This window comes from Coccidioides immitis (assembly GCF_000149335.2).
Source record: "Coccidioides immitis RS genomic scaffold supercont3.1, whole genome shotgun sequence".
NCBI lineage: Eukaryota > Fungi > Ascomycota > Eurotiomycetes > Onygenales > Onygenaceae > Coccidioides > Coccidioides immitis.
In genome coordinates, this window is record NW_004504310.1 from 1,142,227 (window position 1) to 1,157,387 (window position 15,161).

Below are 15,161 nucleotides of genomic sequence, written 5' to 3' on the forward strand. Positions count from 1 at the left end.
CGAAAAGCTTTTGTAGTTACTTCATACAGTACTCCGTACGGAGTCAGTTTAGCGGGTACGGTGTACTCCGTACTGTACCTAGATGCCCACAAGGAGTTCAGTAGGGTACTCCGTACAGCCATTGTGGAAGTTTGTGCTTGTACGGGAGCACGGACGCCAGTACGGAGTAAGCTTGGCTGAAATCGGAGAACCCCGTACGGAGTACATATTACGTGGAATAAATTTCGCCCCTTAGAGTTAAGTACGGAGTACCCCTGAGCTGCGTTCCGCCCCGCAGCCAGGGCCACAAGGGGCGTTGATGTCATCGCTTGCCAACCGTACAATGTGCCTGTCACTGTCTGTACATGTACGGAGTACGGAGTATACATTCCCTAATTAGAGGAAAGTCACGATGCACAGACTGATGAAGACCTGATAGCTACGTAGCAGGAAGTCACTTACACTCTCTAGAACCATAAAAACGTCATCAGATTATTGATAATTATACAATCTAAGGATATGGATTGCCAACCATAATCCCCTAGGCTTTGCCCTTCTTCTTCTTCTTCTTTTTCTTCTTCCCAGACCTCCACTTCCCTGCAGAACTTCTATCATCTTGGGAGTAATGAGAAGCCTGAGAAGATGTTTCAGAACATTGCTCCTGTGAAAAAAGACCTCGGTCCCTTTCTGGATCTCCCTCGTCCACCTCAGAATCAAGGCGATGGCGAAATATCTGCAGTAGAGCATCCAATCTTCCCCGCACTTCATCCCATCCTTGCTGGGCGGTGCTTCTGGCGCTGATGGTTGCGGCGGCTCCAACCCGCCAAATTTCGGGTGTTCCGGGTGCGGACCAAGTAAAAGCCGCGTGACCAAGAACCAAAAACTCGAAACCACCTCCGACATCCATGTATCCTGCGACGCCGCAGAAGGCACCCCTTGGACGATTCTCTATTTTCCTCAAAATCTCCGAGTACATACCATCTGAAGCGCGTGAATCGGAAGGGGGATCATCGCATATCGAATGTTGGCCACTGCTTGATGCGTTGTCTGCGGTAGAACTCCCTCCTTGATGCACTGAAGACGACGCCTCTGGCTCGCCATTCCTGGGCAGTCGATACATATCAGACTTGTTTTCGTGTTCCGCCTCTTTTTCGATCTGAGCGTCTCGTAACTTCGAAATTTTGGATAAATTGCCTTTGAGTCGATCTACGAAGACTTTGTCTTTCGCCAACCCATTTGCGTTGGTCAACAAGTCCTCAACTTCCTTATCGGCAGTATCCTTAAGTCTCTTCTCGGGGTTCTTCTCAGGCTCTTCTTCGGGGGCTTTTTCCGGTTCGTTTTCAGGAAGCAATCCAGATCTCTTCTCATTTCTACTGCCGCGAAGTAGACTTTTCTGGGCGCCACCAATAACTTTCGAATGTGCGATATTCATATATGCGCTGAAATTTGCCGGATGGAATTTCATGAACTGCTTGAGCAGGATCCAACGCCGTACGGATGATGTCTCCCAATATCTACATGATGGCAGTGTGACGTTTGCTTCGGCAGCCAACAAAAGCTCGTCACAATCGCCAGCACGAATATGATCATGGCATTGCCGGATTTTCCTTTTGTATGTCTCTTCGCCGGGGAAAGTGATTTTCGAACCCTCCACCATCAGGTTTGCCAGCTCGTTTTGGGTGTGATTAATCTGGAGTATATACATTCCGCGTTGGATGTTGCCCAGTGCCGTGGTGGAAAGATTGAGGAAAACATGATCTAGCGACGGATAACACAAAAAGTGGCTGAGCCGGTACATCATTAAGTCGAGCCATTCGCCTTGTCTATTATCCGATCGGCAAAGGGACTGTATGTAGACCTCTCTTTGTTTGTGGTCGATACTATGCTTCTTTCTGTCCATAGGAAGCACGTATCGGCTTCGCCTTTGTCATTGGATGGCACGTCAATGCCCAATATATCGATCCCCATTTCATACGAAAAGACACCCATGAACCCGCCCCAAAATGGAATTCCCGGATGCCCTCCGGAAGCTTTTCTCATGTGGGCTATAAATCGAATGGCCTTGGTTACACCGGAGGCTGTGGTTTTCCACGATTCCGGATTGTGACTGGAGAGTCGATTGACGAACAACGTACCCAACTTGGCAGAATATTCTAACACCCACGCACCACAACTCCGTACAGACATGATCGTGTACCTTAGAGTCTTTAAGACTACACTCTCTGTAGCTGGCACGCCGACGATTTCGCAGATTTTCTCAGATGTCAATTGAGACAAGGGGATGACTCGCTGCGACACTTTTAGTCGATGAGGTGCACCATTTTATCAGCTGAGGGCCAAGATCGATTTTTTTTTTATATACCCCTGGTAATACCTTCCCAATTCCTGGCAAGTCTTGGCCGTCAGCTTTATATCGGTCATGTTTATTATATATTAAAACTTTCCTCTACCATCCTTTTAAAAGCTCGGAGCCGAGTTGAGTTGGCTTGCAAGCTTCAAGACGAAAATAAATGGCCCAGATAGGATTTTTCAAGTGGTGAGCCGCCATCAACGCCGACTGGTTTTCACTTGGAATAGAGCACCAAGCAAGAGGTGCGATTTCTGAGCATCGCGTGCTTGGGTACCAGTTATCCTCATGTTGGTGATCCACCACGCGACGTTCTGTTAGATGCCGAATCCCAGCCCGATAATTATAGAACGGTGTCACTTTAAACTCCCCCAAGCCTTTAAATATATTCTCTCCGCAATGCACCAAATCTAGGTGTGTTCCATCTAGCGATCGTGGAAATTTCTCAATTCCCGCATGGTGCTCAAAGCAGAAATCCAGAAAGGGCACGCCGACTGCAAGCATAGGAACCTTTTCGCAATCCCAAAGCTCGGCTAGAGATCCCTCCCAAACGTCCGAATCGTCACCCAGACCTACCACAACGGCATCATATAACGGAAAGGCAGGAATGCACCCTTTGATGCCCAGTGTTTTAACACGGTCACAAACATCAACGTCCACGCCGAGATTACGCTGCAGCTGAGAAATGAGATCGCTGGACGGGGCATCATATGCATTAATGTAAAGAATCTTTGCAGGTCGAGAAACTTCGCCACGAAAACTTTCGCCCTTTTCACTCATCTTGCCGCCAAGTGGAAACGGAAGTACTGATTCCGGGTAGATATGGCGTAGAAATATCGTTCAGTTAGAGAATTACCTGTGCCGAACAGCATATATAACCTAAATGTGACCGACTATGTCAAGTTGGGAAGAGACAATCGCTTTTCCAAAGGGGTCCCTCAGGTGGCTGGTAGGGGATAGCGAAGAAAAGAGAGAGAGACTGCTAGGGCATAATAATAGATGTCTTACGCAGAAACGAGAAACAGAGTGTGCTGATAAACGAATGGCCGGTTTCGAATTCAGGGTAAAAATCAAACAAGATAGCAATGTAAATACTAGAGCAATATCAAAGACGGATATGATAAGAAGAGAAGATGAATTCCAAGAAAAGATATTCTCGTCCTTCTCAAGCGATGACCGTTCAATGCAGAGGAAGTTGCATTGTGATTGTGTTCATCTAACTTGGAAGAAAGAGCGGAACGGAGAAAAAGAAAGCTCAAGCTTTCGCTCCATGCTTCCCACTTTCATCGAGAAAGAAGCCATCCGCGCTTGGGAACGAGAAACGTCAAAGTAGAATAAACGATCTGTTAACGCACAACATATGAATAGATACAAACCCACTTCACTCTAGTTGTATGTATCCACGGTCCCCGTAAACCGTCTTGTTCTTAAGAAGCAAAAAATCTGTATCGGGGAATGCTAGATGCACCTCTGAAGAAATCGACGCCAAACCACGAGAAATACGCCATAGGAGTTATCGTCATACGTCTTAATTAGCGAGCATTCTGATAAGATTGGAGCTTTGCCGCTATCCCAGGAAAATACTCCATTACAAAGCTCTCACTATGAACGAACATACAGTCAGCCAATGTCAAGCATAGAAACAAGATTATGAAGTTCAAACTTACGTATAGTAACTGTGCTCAGAATTGTGAAGTTCCACAATATTATGAGCTAGTTCGTGACAAAATATTGTCCACCAATACACCAACGTGTCAGCTCGACTGCCTTCTGTTACTTTGGCCAAATGTAAATTTTGGAAGTAGTGGAAGTTGCAAAAGATGCTTCCTTGGTGGTTAAAAGCGATGGTCTTGCCATTCGGTTCGCAAAAAACACTGATGCTATCCTTTCGAAGCCCAAAAATGCTAGCACAGTCCATCAGAATTGAGGCAAAATGAATTAGAGCAGCTTCATGTGTCTTGTAGAAGGTGGAGAGCTGTTCGGAGGATCGGGGTAAGAAGAATCGAAGAGTGGTGTCAGCGATATTGGCAACCTGAACCAAGTCATGGCCAGGTTGTTCATCGCAATATGATTTCGCATCTGATATTTGGGTCACTTGCCTCGTACTCTGAATTGCCGAGTGACCATGGGGACGGCAGCGCGTAATGGCAGTGGTTAAGTTCTGCCGCAGTATACTAGGTGAAATTCCAGAATGAGGCCCAGGATTATCTGGATTATTCTCCTGCTGAGGCGTATAAGGGGGTGGAGGTGTACTGGGGGTGGAACTTCGGTCTGTGGGAGCGGAATTGCCACCTCGAAGGAGCTCATCCAAACCAAAACGGCGACCGAGACCTGAGATGAAGCCTGCCATACCTCCGTCATTATTAGAAGAGGTCAGTGATGAGTCGGCACCCCGGTTCGGCCGGAAATTCGGAATGAAGTCAGGGAAGACACCAGGCATTGGATGGAGGTTCTCATTCTCATTGAGTTCCTGCTCTTGTCTGCGTTGTCTCTCCTGTTCAACTTGCTCGAGCCGTCTGCGATCTTCTTCTACTTGCATCTGTCGCTGACTTTCCGCCATTTTTGCGGCTGCAGCCTTCTGTCGGAGGATTCTTTCCACGTTGTAGCCTCTGACACGAAGCTCAAGCAGATCGGTTTTTAACAACATTTCGAGAGTAAGTGTGGAATGCAATTTGGGCCTCAACAAGATCTCATGGACCAAGGCCTGGCTAACCTGATAGAAATTGATGTCACCCGGGGAGATGCAGAGAATAGGGTTAGAGTTATTCTGTCTTCTTGATACCACTGCGCTTCGTTTCTCGACATGGCCAGTGTTCCGCCCACGTAGCGAACGTCGCAATGATATAGATTGCACAACTTGAACTGTTAAATGATTTTCAAGCCACTTTGCGTCGTGTTTTATTACTTCTTTGGGAAGGTCGTGTAAGAAAAGCCGTGCTCGCTCATGTATCTGTTTCTGCAACTTGATCGCATTGCGTTGGTCGGGAGCAGCATAACCACAGCGAACATCTTCCACAACAATGCTGCCCAAATTTGGGGCTCCAAGTTGAACATACATGTCTTCTAAAGCCTCCTCCTGCGGCGCCGCGAGTACACTCTCCTTGAATAAACTAAAGCTCGCATAGTCATCGACAATGACAGCATCCGCTGCCTTGACCAACTGCCACTCTCTGACTAGAGCTTCCTCTTCCTCGTGAGCGTCGTCAATTCCTTCACTTTTTGTTTTGGATGGCAATTCCCTGCTTGCTAATAAAAAGTTCACTTTTTTCATGTCTCTAATGAGGTTTCGATCCCTCTTGATTTGATCCATATTGTCAGCAATGCTCCGCAATAATTTCAGGTACTTTTCCGGGTTCTGCAGTTTATCGACAATTCTAGCGTAGTCTTTTACAAGCATGCTAGCCAGTTCAACCGTTGTAGGCTCTCTCTTCGACCCACAGGCAAGGAGAAACAGGTTAGCCTCGGCGCCAAAATCCACGAAGTCAAAGATATCCATATAATCCTCGCTGCCACCGAGGTAACAATCTTGTGGCGCAATGTGAATCAGATTGGCAGATTTCTTTTCAGTATGGCCTCGACCAGGCTGGGGGCCGCGGTTTGTGGGAACAATTGCAGCTCGACCGATGCGGTCTGCGGTGGAAGAGTTGATTTCAGCAAGGCGCTTGGCAAAATATTGGAAAAGCTCTTTGGCCTGGCTTGCCGACTTAGGAGGCTCTCGAACCAAGATGTTCAAACAGTCATTAATTGGAGGATGCTGTTTCACCCCAAATTTTGAGGCGTGAGCTTCGAGGTCTCTCCTGAGCAGTTTAAAACCGAACAACAATGCTCCCCTATCCGTAAAACACTGGCTTGGAGCGCCATGCGTCCCATCCTCGAGCGGAAGGAAGGGAAGAGTAACTTTTGCATAGTCAAAATCTCCATACCCATTTATAACATGAGTGCTGATGAAATAGGCCAGGGCTTTGTCTCTCAAGTGAATATTCCTCTCAGAGGCGGCTTGTGCAATCAATTGAACTAGCTCCGGGGCAGAAGGATAGCTCCTGAGACCTAGCAGTGTCAAAAATTGTGCTTCTGCACTCCCAGACGGATATGGTCCAGGCCAGTACAACAAGGGCATGTCTAGATCCCTCAGTGACTGCTTGGGTTCAAAAAGCTCGCACACTCTATATCGTTTGTCGGACATTGCGGTAGCTCCATTCGCCTCAGCCGTGCAAAACCTCACTTGCTTCAGCTTTGCAATATCGCCTTTTGGTATGTCACTGCGAACAGTAGTGAGGTATTTAATAAGCTCAACATGACTCCACCGTGGCCGGTTCACCTTGTCCTCCTTGGTGTCGGTGGAAGCACCGAGAAGCCGCTCAAAAATCACGTTAAGGTCGACAGTTTTCCGGACTCCAAGGCCCACCAAAAATTTTTCCTTGACGTTGTTCAGCCCATGAACCACGGGTAGGTCCTCCAATAAGCGCACAGAAGGAAAATATGCCTCGGGAGGCTTCCTCATTCCTGATCTGGTTGGAACAACAGTATGCTGCTGAAGTAAATTGCTAATAGCCGTTTTCGATTGTGGGGATAGACCGTCCCATTGCTTGGAGACAATAGGCAAAATTCGAGCCGAGAATGATGGTGTCCGCGTTATGCACTGCTCTAGAGGTAGAGAAGAACTCAGATCGCTTTCAACCAACCAACGGACCCAAGAATCTATTTGCAGCTCATACCAACCAAGTGAGCTCAGCTGATTCGCCTGAAGGTTTTTGGTATACTTAAAAGGCATGACCGACGAAGGGATCGGTAGATCTGCGGGAATTCGAGATGGATTAAGAAAGCTTGAGATATCTCTCAGGACCAGAATACCACTAGGTACCCCGTCTAATTCGTCGTTTGCTACCACAACACTTAGCAAGGCGTTAATGGTGGCTCGGTCAAATTCATGATTAACTGCCTTCTCTACAAGCCAGGAAAGAAATTCACTGAGCTGTTTGGCACTTAGAGGCTTTGACTCGAGTTCCCTTTTAATATCAGAGACCGTGATGTCGGTAATAAGCCCAAAGTCAATTATTCTGGATATGAACCCCTTAGACTGATCCATCAGAGAATCAGGAATAACAGGTATTGAGTCCATAAAGCTTAGATCTTTTGGTGCAAGACGAATTTTGTGAGTTGGAAGAACGCCACAAGTGGAGAGCACCTCAAGATATCCGTTTTGGCTGCATGTCCAGAACGAATTTTCAATGACCTGTGCGACTTGAGTGGCTGGGGTAGACTGGTGGAATACAAATTGATTGGATATATGTGCAGCCTCTGGAACTACTGGAACAATATCGTCCATCTGCGGTGTGGTCCGCCCTGATCGTGATGCCAGAGAGGCAATCCGATCTTTAATGGTAGCCATTTCTGCCGCCCAGGCAATCCTACATACAATGCCAGATGCACGCAAAAGCTCTGTATTCCACGTGCGCACCCAGCGCGCATTAAGGTCAATGCTCTCCCGTTCAACTGTGGGGATGATGGAAGGGGCCGATATATGAGCGCCCATACCAGTGGTTTGGTGGGTTGGAAATCCAATATAAACCCTGCCAGACTTAGAGGGCAGGACTGTGGCGAATATTGATTTTGTATTAGACGTCCCTGACTCGTCGGAGAGCTGCATAGAAGCGAATGAAGAGGTTAAGACCGCGAGGGAGGTGAACTTTGGGGCCGGCTTTTTCGTTGCCCGGAGCAATTCCTGTCCAAAAGAATGGCCAACGGACGTTTGTATTTTCGCGGTGTTAATGTGTAAAAACACCGAAGATGACGTGAACAAGGTGAGGTTTTCAGGAATAGGGGCCTGGGAAGGCTTGCCGTTGTCCGCTGTGTTGTCAGCTAGCTTTCCACCGGCAGATCGGGTTAGACGGGAAAAAAAGCTTCGAAGAGAACTTGTGTTATCATCCCCTCGGGTTCCTTCAAACCTAGAGGAATTTGTAGGCGATTTCCATTCAACAGCGGGCATCCAGCTAGCATCAAGCTGGACAACTTCCCGTGTGACACCTTGAACCTTCATCAGGCCTTCGGAAGTTTTCGTCTGGACATCCCTTGGTATGTTGACGGAAAGACCGGGTGCAATCTTTTTGGACAGTTTCAACAGGTTCCAACCGTCTAGCCAAAGCTCGATTGCCTGGAGACCAATAAAGGTCAAACTACTCGCAAGAAACTGGCATAATGGCAGAAGAGCGGGTATTGGAGAAGTAGTATTACGGTAATCCAGAACAAACGTTGTGTCTGGGGAGCAATCCTGATCTTGAAGCTGCAGACGACGTGTGAACAGAGCATTTTCTTTCCAGTAAAAGGCTATGGCTTCTTTCCCGGAGGACACAAATGGCTCTTCACACTCAGAGAATACACTGTAGAAGCCAACCCCGAAGGCTCCGATCTTTGTTTCGTCGGGGTTTCCTTCAGCGATCCGCTTTAATCGAGACCAATCGTTAGCACTAAAAGGAATACCGTTATTTTTGAGAATTAAGCTCTTGACAGTATGATGGGATATAACATGTTTTATGGAAGCAGCTGCATCGTCCGTGGGTGGGATTGGCACGGCGGTCGAGGGAAGGGTTTCTAGCTTAATGATAACTTGCGTGGCCGAGGCATCCGCGGCGTTTTGAAGGAGCTCCCGCAAAACGGTCCTATCTTAAATTATTAGAAAAGAAAAAGTAGCTCACTTTCAGAGGGTCACCATACCATTCTCCCGAGTATCTGGCCAATACCTTGTCTATCAAAGCACGGGTATTCACAGTCACGGCTTCTTCGTCGAGGCCGGACTCAATTGCACGAGCCTTCAAGGCGTTGAAGTCGACATTTCCAGCCATGGCTTGACAGCATTATAATGATTTCCATATGCGAACAAATCCGAACCTGAGGATAGGTGGAATTCAACCGTCTGCGGAAATCCAAAACACAGTCTCCGAACGGTCAAATGACGATTTTAGGGTCCGTACAGATATGAACACCCTTAAAAAAGGAAGGGTACTAAAAGAGAGTACTCCGTATAAAAGACCGGAACAACCCAACTTTCACCATGGAAACCCACTGACATGGACGCGAAGGATGTCCTCAAGGCTGGCTCCCGTCGCGAAGTGCCTCTGAGGCTGATTGACCTTCGTATCAATCACTTGTAACATTGAGGTATGAGCCGCCAGAGACTCCCAGCGCCAAGACGGTATTATTACGTTGTCCAACCAGGCAATCCATTGAGGCTGATAATCACGTGTACGCCAAGGTTCCGTGGGTGCACAGCTACCAACCACGCAGTTTACTTCGCTCTCCGTAGCTAGTGCAGTAGTGTCTTGGCATTGGTCTTGGCATTTGCTTCCGCTCCAAAGTGCACCTTCGACAGATGGACGGACGATCTAGTTGGGTGGCTCAAGGATTGCAGAAGCCAGATTCATACAGACACATGGTCAGGACCTTGGAGCTCTGTACGAATTATCGACGCCAGCTCGATGGAGGAGTGATTGGCCCTCATACACACACATACACACCCTGCAGCCCACATGACAAGGGGAGCTCCCAACTCCTTTAGACCAGCCGTCCTTCTGTCACATATCAAGTCCGGATCTCGCCCATCCAGATGTTACGATGGCGGTTGACCCTATTTCACCGATCGCGCCGGCGCGCCTACGCACTCTACTGCTACCCATAGGGAGAATCAGGCGATCGCGATTTTTAGAACTTGTCGAACGGCTCCAGGCCCAAAATGTGGTTCGGTTGGGAGACGTGAGTCCCGTCGGGCGCCCTAATAGAAGTACGCCAATGGATGATATGCTTGCCTGACGCCCTTGGCTTATTGTTTATTTTACTGACAGCCCCTGGAATAGTAGATACATTCTCTCCGCTGGCGTTCCCCTCTGGAATGATCATCTACGATTTGTCCACTTCGGTACCCCCGACCTCCCATCTTGATCTGTTCCCCTTCGAACCTTTCAGGGAACCCGTGGCCATCTTAGCGATTGCGGACGGGAAAGAGCTCGAACCCCCTGAGCCAGATGAATTGTCTCAGCAGAAAACCAACGGGGTAACAGGTCCCCCGCATCCCAAACCTCCCGACCTTGACAGTCTCGTCGCGGAATTGAGCGAACTGAAAGCAAACTATCCTCACTCGCTTACACGGCAGTTGTTGATATTCGACTACAAAGGTGTCAATAAGCTGGTCCCCGGGCCCGACAATGTGATGTGGATACCCTCTCCAGCAGTGTCCCGAACGACAACCATCAAAACTCTAATGTGTGATATATCCTCCCTAATACTCAAAGAACTCGGCGATTTTTCAGAGTCAATGCAAGAATGGCGAACCATAGATTCCCCCACGGCGTCTTCTTGGGGGCCGCGTCGAACACGTGACGTCCGGCCTACAGATAAGCTCAAGCATCGAATGACTATGCCTGCGCAATTACCGTCACAGCCCAATGCCCCTACCAGTCATCATTCAGATACCGAACTCACTGCCCATGCACGCGAGTCACCTACGACATTTGACGAAATAACTCGATCGATTCAACTCGCGAATCGAGCAACGGCAGCTTTAAAATCCAGCTCCAAACCCGGATCTCAAGAACATAGCCGCGAGCGCATGTCCATTCATGGCCCTTCAAGTGTAAATGAGCGCTCGAAAACCAGATTCCACGCTCGTTTGAAAGTAGTGACTGGGTTACTGCATCTTCAAGCAGGTATCTGGCCTGAAGCTATGAAAGAGCTTGTTGAGGGTGCGATCGGCGCGAGGAGCGGAAGTGATTATATTTGGCATGCAAAAGCGCTAGAAAGTATTTTGATATGTTTGCTGCTGTATGGCTGGATTGGCATGGATTTTCAGGTTGGGCCCAGCTCTCATGATCGCGCTCTCCCGAGCCACGATTAACTAATTCCCAATCTACAGATACCCCAGGTTTGTTTTCCATCCATCGACAAACCTACAACGAAGCCTCCCCCGACTCCTAGCCATTCAGAGCCGAGTGCGACTTCAGAGTCCAGGGCGGCGTGTTTAAAAAGCTTGGCGATTATTCTTCCCGACATTTCAAATTATATTTTAAGTCTGTACAACCGAGCGACTAATATCACGGATGAACCTCTACCTCAGTTTATCTACTCCGAGACGACAATAAGGCTCGCTAAATTATTAACGGTTGCTTACAATCGAGACGGATTCTTAGATGATAATGCCTTAAATCATATAGTAATGGGCCTTCCTTTAGAATCTGTTCAGTCTTCAGATCGCCCACGGGGCTATATGGCGCTTCGCAAAACCGAGATAGCGTCATTTTTATTCCAAGCTTTACCTCCATCTCCTGCGACAGAGATTCCCATCACAGACTCTGTGCAGATCCTTGTTGGCATGGCAGCCGTTCTGTCACAGCTAGGGTTGGAAAGGAAACGAGGATTTGTTTTGAGGGAACTTTTAACAGCTTCGATCACTGGGCTTATTCAAGCACGCAAAATCGGAGCTGCTGATGTGGGAATACATCCAGCGGCTGGCTTGTCTGCGCTTAACAATGAAGCCTTCGACTTAAATGCTTTGGATGCCGGGTCTGGCAATACTGAAGACAGTATGAGAGGTCTGTTGGCTTTGGTCGCGTCACTATATGGCGCGCCAAGCGCAATAAACGGGCAAATTAATCGGCCCGATTCCAAAGACACCGAAGGTCAGCCCGGGTATGATTCTGTCGAGGCAATAATCGAAAGAGCCTTAAATGATAGTACTTTGGCATCCTACGGGGATACATTACTCAAAGTTGACATCTTCAAGGCTTGTATTGATTTTTGTGAGGCACTTCCAAATTTTGAAGGGGTACTTCAGTTTACAGTTGGGCTTCTTCAGACCATTAAGGGGAGCCCAATGCTTGCACCAAATGACAACAATATTCCTCCAATTTTGGCACCCGAAGAGCAAGTCCGATTTTACAACAATGTTAAGCGTACTGTTGGGGCCGCCAACAGACTTGGGCACCCCGACATGGAAGCCGAATATTGGGACGATTTTATGGTGCGAGACATTGAAATCCTAGAGAATGCAGATGTAAAACAGCCCGTACAGCGATCAAAGAAAGATTTCGGGATGTCAGTTGTCAACGAAGATCGTGGGAATAAAGGTCCATTCATATACAGTGCGTTTTCAAAGGCGCCAATCGGCCGTTCGGAGTCGCTACTGGTTGCCGGCGAGCAAAGCGCGGTCAAAGTCGTTCTCCAAAACCCGTACGAATTTGACATTGAAATCGAACGCCTCCGGTTAGATGGGAGTGACGTGGAGTTTGAAGCGGAAACACATGGCCTATGGCTCCGACCGTTCTCCTTGGAAGAAAAAATCATTCCTTTGTTGGCAACAACAGAAGGGACTCTAAAGATCACCGGCTGCATTGCCAAAGTAAGATTTTGCCGACAACGTCATTTTCCGATATTCAAAAAGCTCTGGAAGCCAAGCTTCCAACCCAAGCTTAAGCGAACTGGATTGGCAGCTAAAGATCTATCCTTCCAACGGCCCTTATCTTGGGGTTCAAACGAATCTGGAGGCGGACATGTTCCTACGCAAGCTGGCCCTGAGCCTGACCACTTGCTCGTTAACGTCATAAAGCAGCAGCCACTCTTAGAGATCGAGTCTTCCTCATTGCTACAAAATGCCATCATGCTCCTCGAAGGTCAGACCAGCACCTTCGATATTACACTCCGCAACGTCACTTCGTGTCCCGTTGGTTTCATATTTTTCACTTTCCAGGATTCCACGACTAGGCGGCTTCAAACCGCCATCAGCAATAAAGACAACCTTCCAGCCGAGGTTTACGAACTGGAATATCAACTTTCCGAAATTCCGGCCTTACGATGGAAGCGGCCCATCGACGACAACGGGAAGATCACAATTGCCCCAAAAGAAACTTCAACGTTCACTATTGAAGTCTTTGGAAAACCAGGATTAAATGACGCTGAAATCCAAATTGATTATGGATACACCAGCGTATCGTCGTCGGAAATCCCAGAGACATTTTACACGAGACAACTCAACTTTCCTCTCACCATTACCGTTAACCCCAGTATCGAACTTGTCCGTTGCGATATTCTACCGTTTAGTCCTGATTTTGCATGGTCAAATAGACATCGTCATAAGTTTTCTGACACTAGCGCTAAAGGGGCACCGACCTCGACCGCGCCTCCCAGTCACTCATCGAAAACCGAATTTTCGAAGATGCTATCCCGAATTGGAATGGAGCCATATGGATCGGATCATTGCCTGCTCCTGTTAGACCTACGGAACTCCTGGTCGAATCCACTGACCGCATCTATCTCAGTCACAGAGAACATTGACGAAATCAATAATTCTCTAAGTACTGAACCATCTGTGCATGAAGTTGTAGATGTTCTGCAATCGGGCCGTACTACCCGTCTAGTTGTTCTCGTCCCACGAATCTTTTTAGACAACCCTTGCAAGGCAATCCCGAGTTTAGGGCATGCAAACAAGCGCCAATTTGTCGTAAGTGCGCGGAAAGTGTCGTATGAGGCAGAGGTCGCTGGGAGAGAGGCGTTCTGGTTCCGCGAAGAGCTGCTCAAACGACTTTCTGGCACGTGGAAAGAGGATATGACCGGCCGAAAAGGCGCTATTGGCTTACGTGGAATTACGTTAAATAGTGGAATAGTTGATGCTCTCCGCATGGACGATATTGAAATAACATTCTCAGTACGTCAACCTAAAGATGAGGCAAAGGGTCCGAGCAATACTGCAGAGAGCGACTGTGATTCTACATCTACGGTGCAAACAGGGTATTCGAAATTCACCATACCAACAAATTCGTTCTTGACGCTGTTTGTTACAATCTTCAACCGCTCTTCCAGGCCTGTACATCCCCTCCTTCGTCTCGTTCCTAGCCTCCGTCATCAACCAGACTCTGTCGCTTTGGAATTATCCAAACGGTTCTCCTGGACCGGTATGCTCCAGCGAGCGCTCCCGATCCTGGGCCCTAGGCAGACAACCGAAGCACGCCTAGGTATAACGGCATTCTGCCGCGGAGAATATGAGATTGGAGCTCTTGTTGAAGAAGTTCGGCGACTCAAAGCAGCATCTTCGACGGAAAGCTGCACAGATGGGGATGTAAGCGAAAATAATGACAACGGCGATACGCCAAACCATTCCGCCAGCGAACAAGAACGGGGTCTCTTCCTCGAAAACTTGGTTACCGATGTGCCAAATCAACGGCGCGTGTGGCACGCTAGAGCACCCTGTTTTCTATCTGCTCGAGATTAGAGTTGTGGGTAAACCCTGCTATTTCCCGAGTCCTTCGCCTCTTCATGCGTCCCTGGTTGGATTTGGCGCTTTTATGAAGGTGCACTCCACGCTCTGAGGGTATCTGCCTGTTAATTAGCATGTCCTAATGTTATTTTCATAGAAGAGTTCATTTTATTGCAAGGTGACATCTCACTGCTCCCGTATTATCTCGTGATATATGTGTTCAGGATATCATAGTCAATGCTTTGCAGCAAGCAAAGACTGGTATTTTTAAAGTCTCGTTTTCATCTTGGGCGCCGTGGTATGCACAATCATTTGGATTATCACGTAGGGGAGGCTGCTCATCTGTTTTTAATCTCGACTACCTCTTCAAGGGGCTGTAAATGAACTGATCGATTGTTCCGTTCTGGTGTAGATATTGTATCACTCCGCGTACATGTGTTTCTCCCCCAAACAACAGCGTCGGCCGCGTAACCCCTGAACCCCTGATGCGCCCTGGCTGGCTGCTGGCAATGGATTTTTTCAAAGAGCGCAGTGACGTCATACCGGCACTTGGGCCTCGGCACTCCCGAGCGATCCAAAAGTCTAAAAATAGGATCTCCG

General features: G+C 48.0%; 3 protein-coding genes across 3 annotated transcripts; 1 reads left to right on the forward strand and 2 right to left on the reverse strand.

Moving 5' to 3' along the window:
- Window positions 1-472: 472 nt before the first annotated feature.
- On the reverse strand, window positions 473-2,166 carry CIMG_02714 (uncharacterized protein; the record flags this gene model as incomplete). Its single annotated transcript, XM_001248942.2, has 2 exons — window positions 473-1,802; window positions 1,838-2,166. 2 exons carry the CDS (start codon window positions 2,164-2,166, stop codon window positions 521-523), a joined length of 1,611 nt encoding a protein of 536 aa, XP_001248943.2. The 3' UTR covers window positions 473-520.
- A 1,692-nt stretch (window positions 2,167-3,858) lies between these two features.
- On the reverse strand, window positions 3,859-9,437 carry CIMG_02713 (uncharacterized protein; the record flags this gene model as incomplete). The annotated part of the gene is made up of 3 exons (XM_001248941.2): window positions 9,038-9,437; window positions 3,994-8,982; window positions 3,859-3,928 (listed from the first exon to the last, which is right to left on the reverse strand). The coding sequence occupies exons 1-3, from the start codon at window positions 9,163-9,165 to the stop codon at window positions 3,859-3,861; spliced, it is 5,187 nt and encodes a 1,728-aa protein (XP_001248942.1). The 5' UTR covers window positions 9,166-9,437.
- Window positions 9,438-9,777: 340 nt separating this feature from the next.
- CIMG_02712 (hypercellular protein HypA) lies at window positions 9,778-14,772 on the forward strand. Its single transcript, XM_001248940.2, has 3 exons — window positions 9,778-10,100; window positions 10,177-11,165; window positions 11,229-14,772. Exons 1-3 carry the CDS (start codon window positions 9,935-9,937, stop codon window positions 14,574-14,576), a joined length of 4,503 nt encoding a protein of 1,500 aa, XP_001248941.1. The 5' UTR covers window positions 9,778-9,934; the 3' UTR covers window positions 14,577-14,772.
- Window positions 14,773-15,161: the final 389 nt, after the last annotated feature.

Coding starts and splice junctions, on each gene's coding strand:
- CIMG_02712 (XM_001248940.2), top strand. CDS start 9,935: ATGGCGGTTGACCCTATTTCACCGATCGCGCCGGCGCGCCTACGCACT. Junction 10,101..10,176: donor CGTCGGGCGCCCTAATAGAA/GTACGCCAATGG, acceptor CTGGAATAGTAG/ATACATTCTCTCCGCTGGCG. Junction 11,166..11,228: donor GGATTGGCATGGATTTTCAG/GTTGGGCCCAGC, acceptor CCCAATCTACAG/ATACCCCAGGTTTGTTTTCC.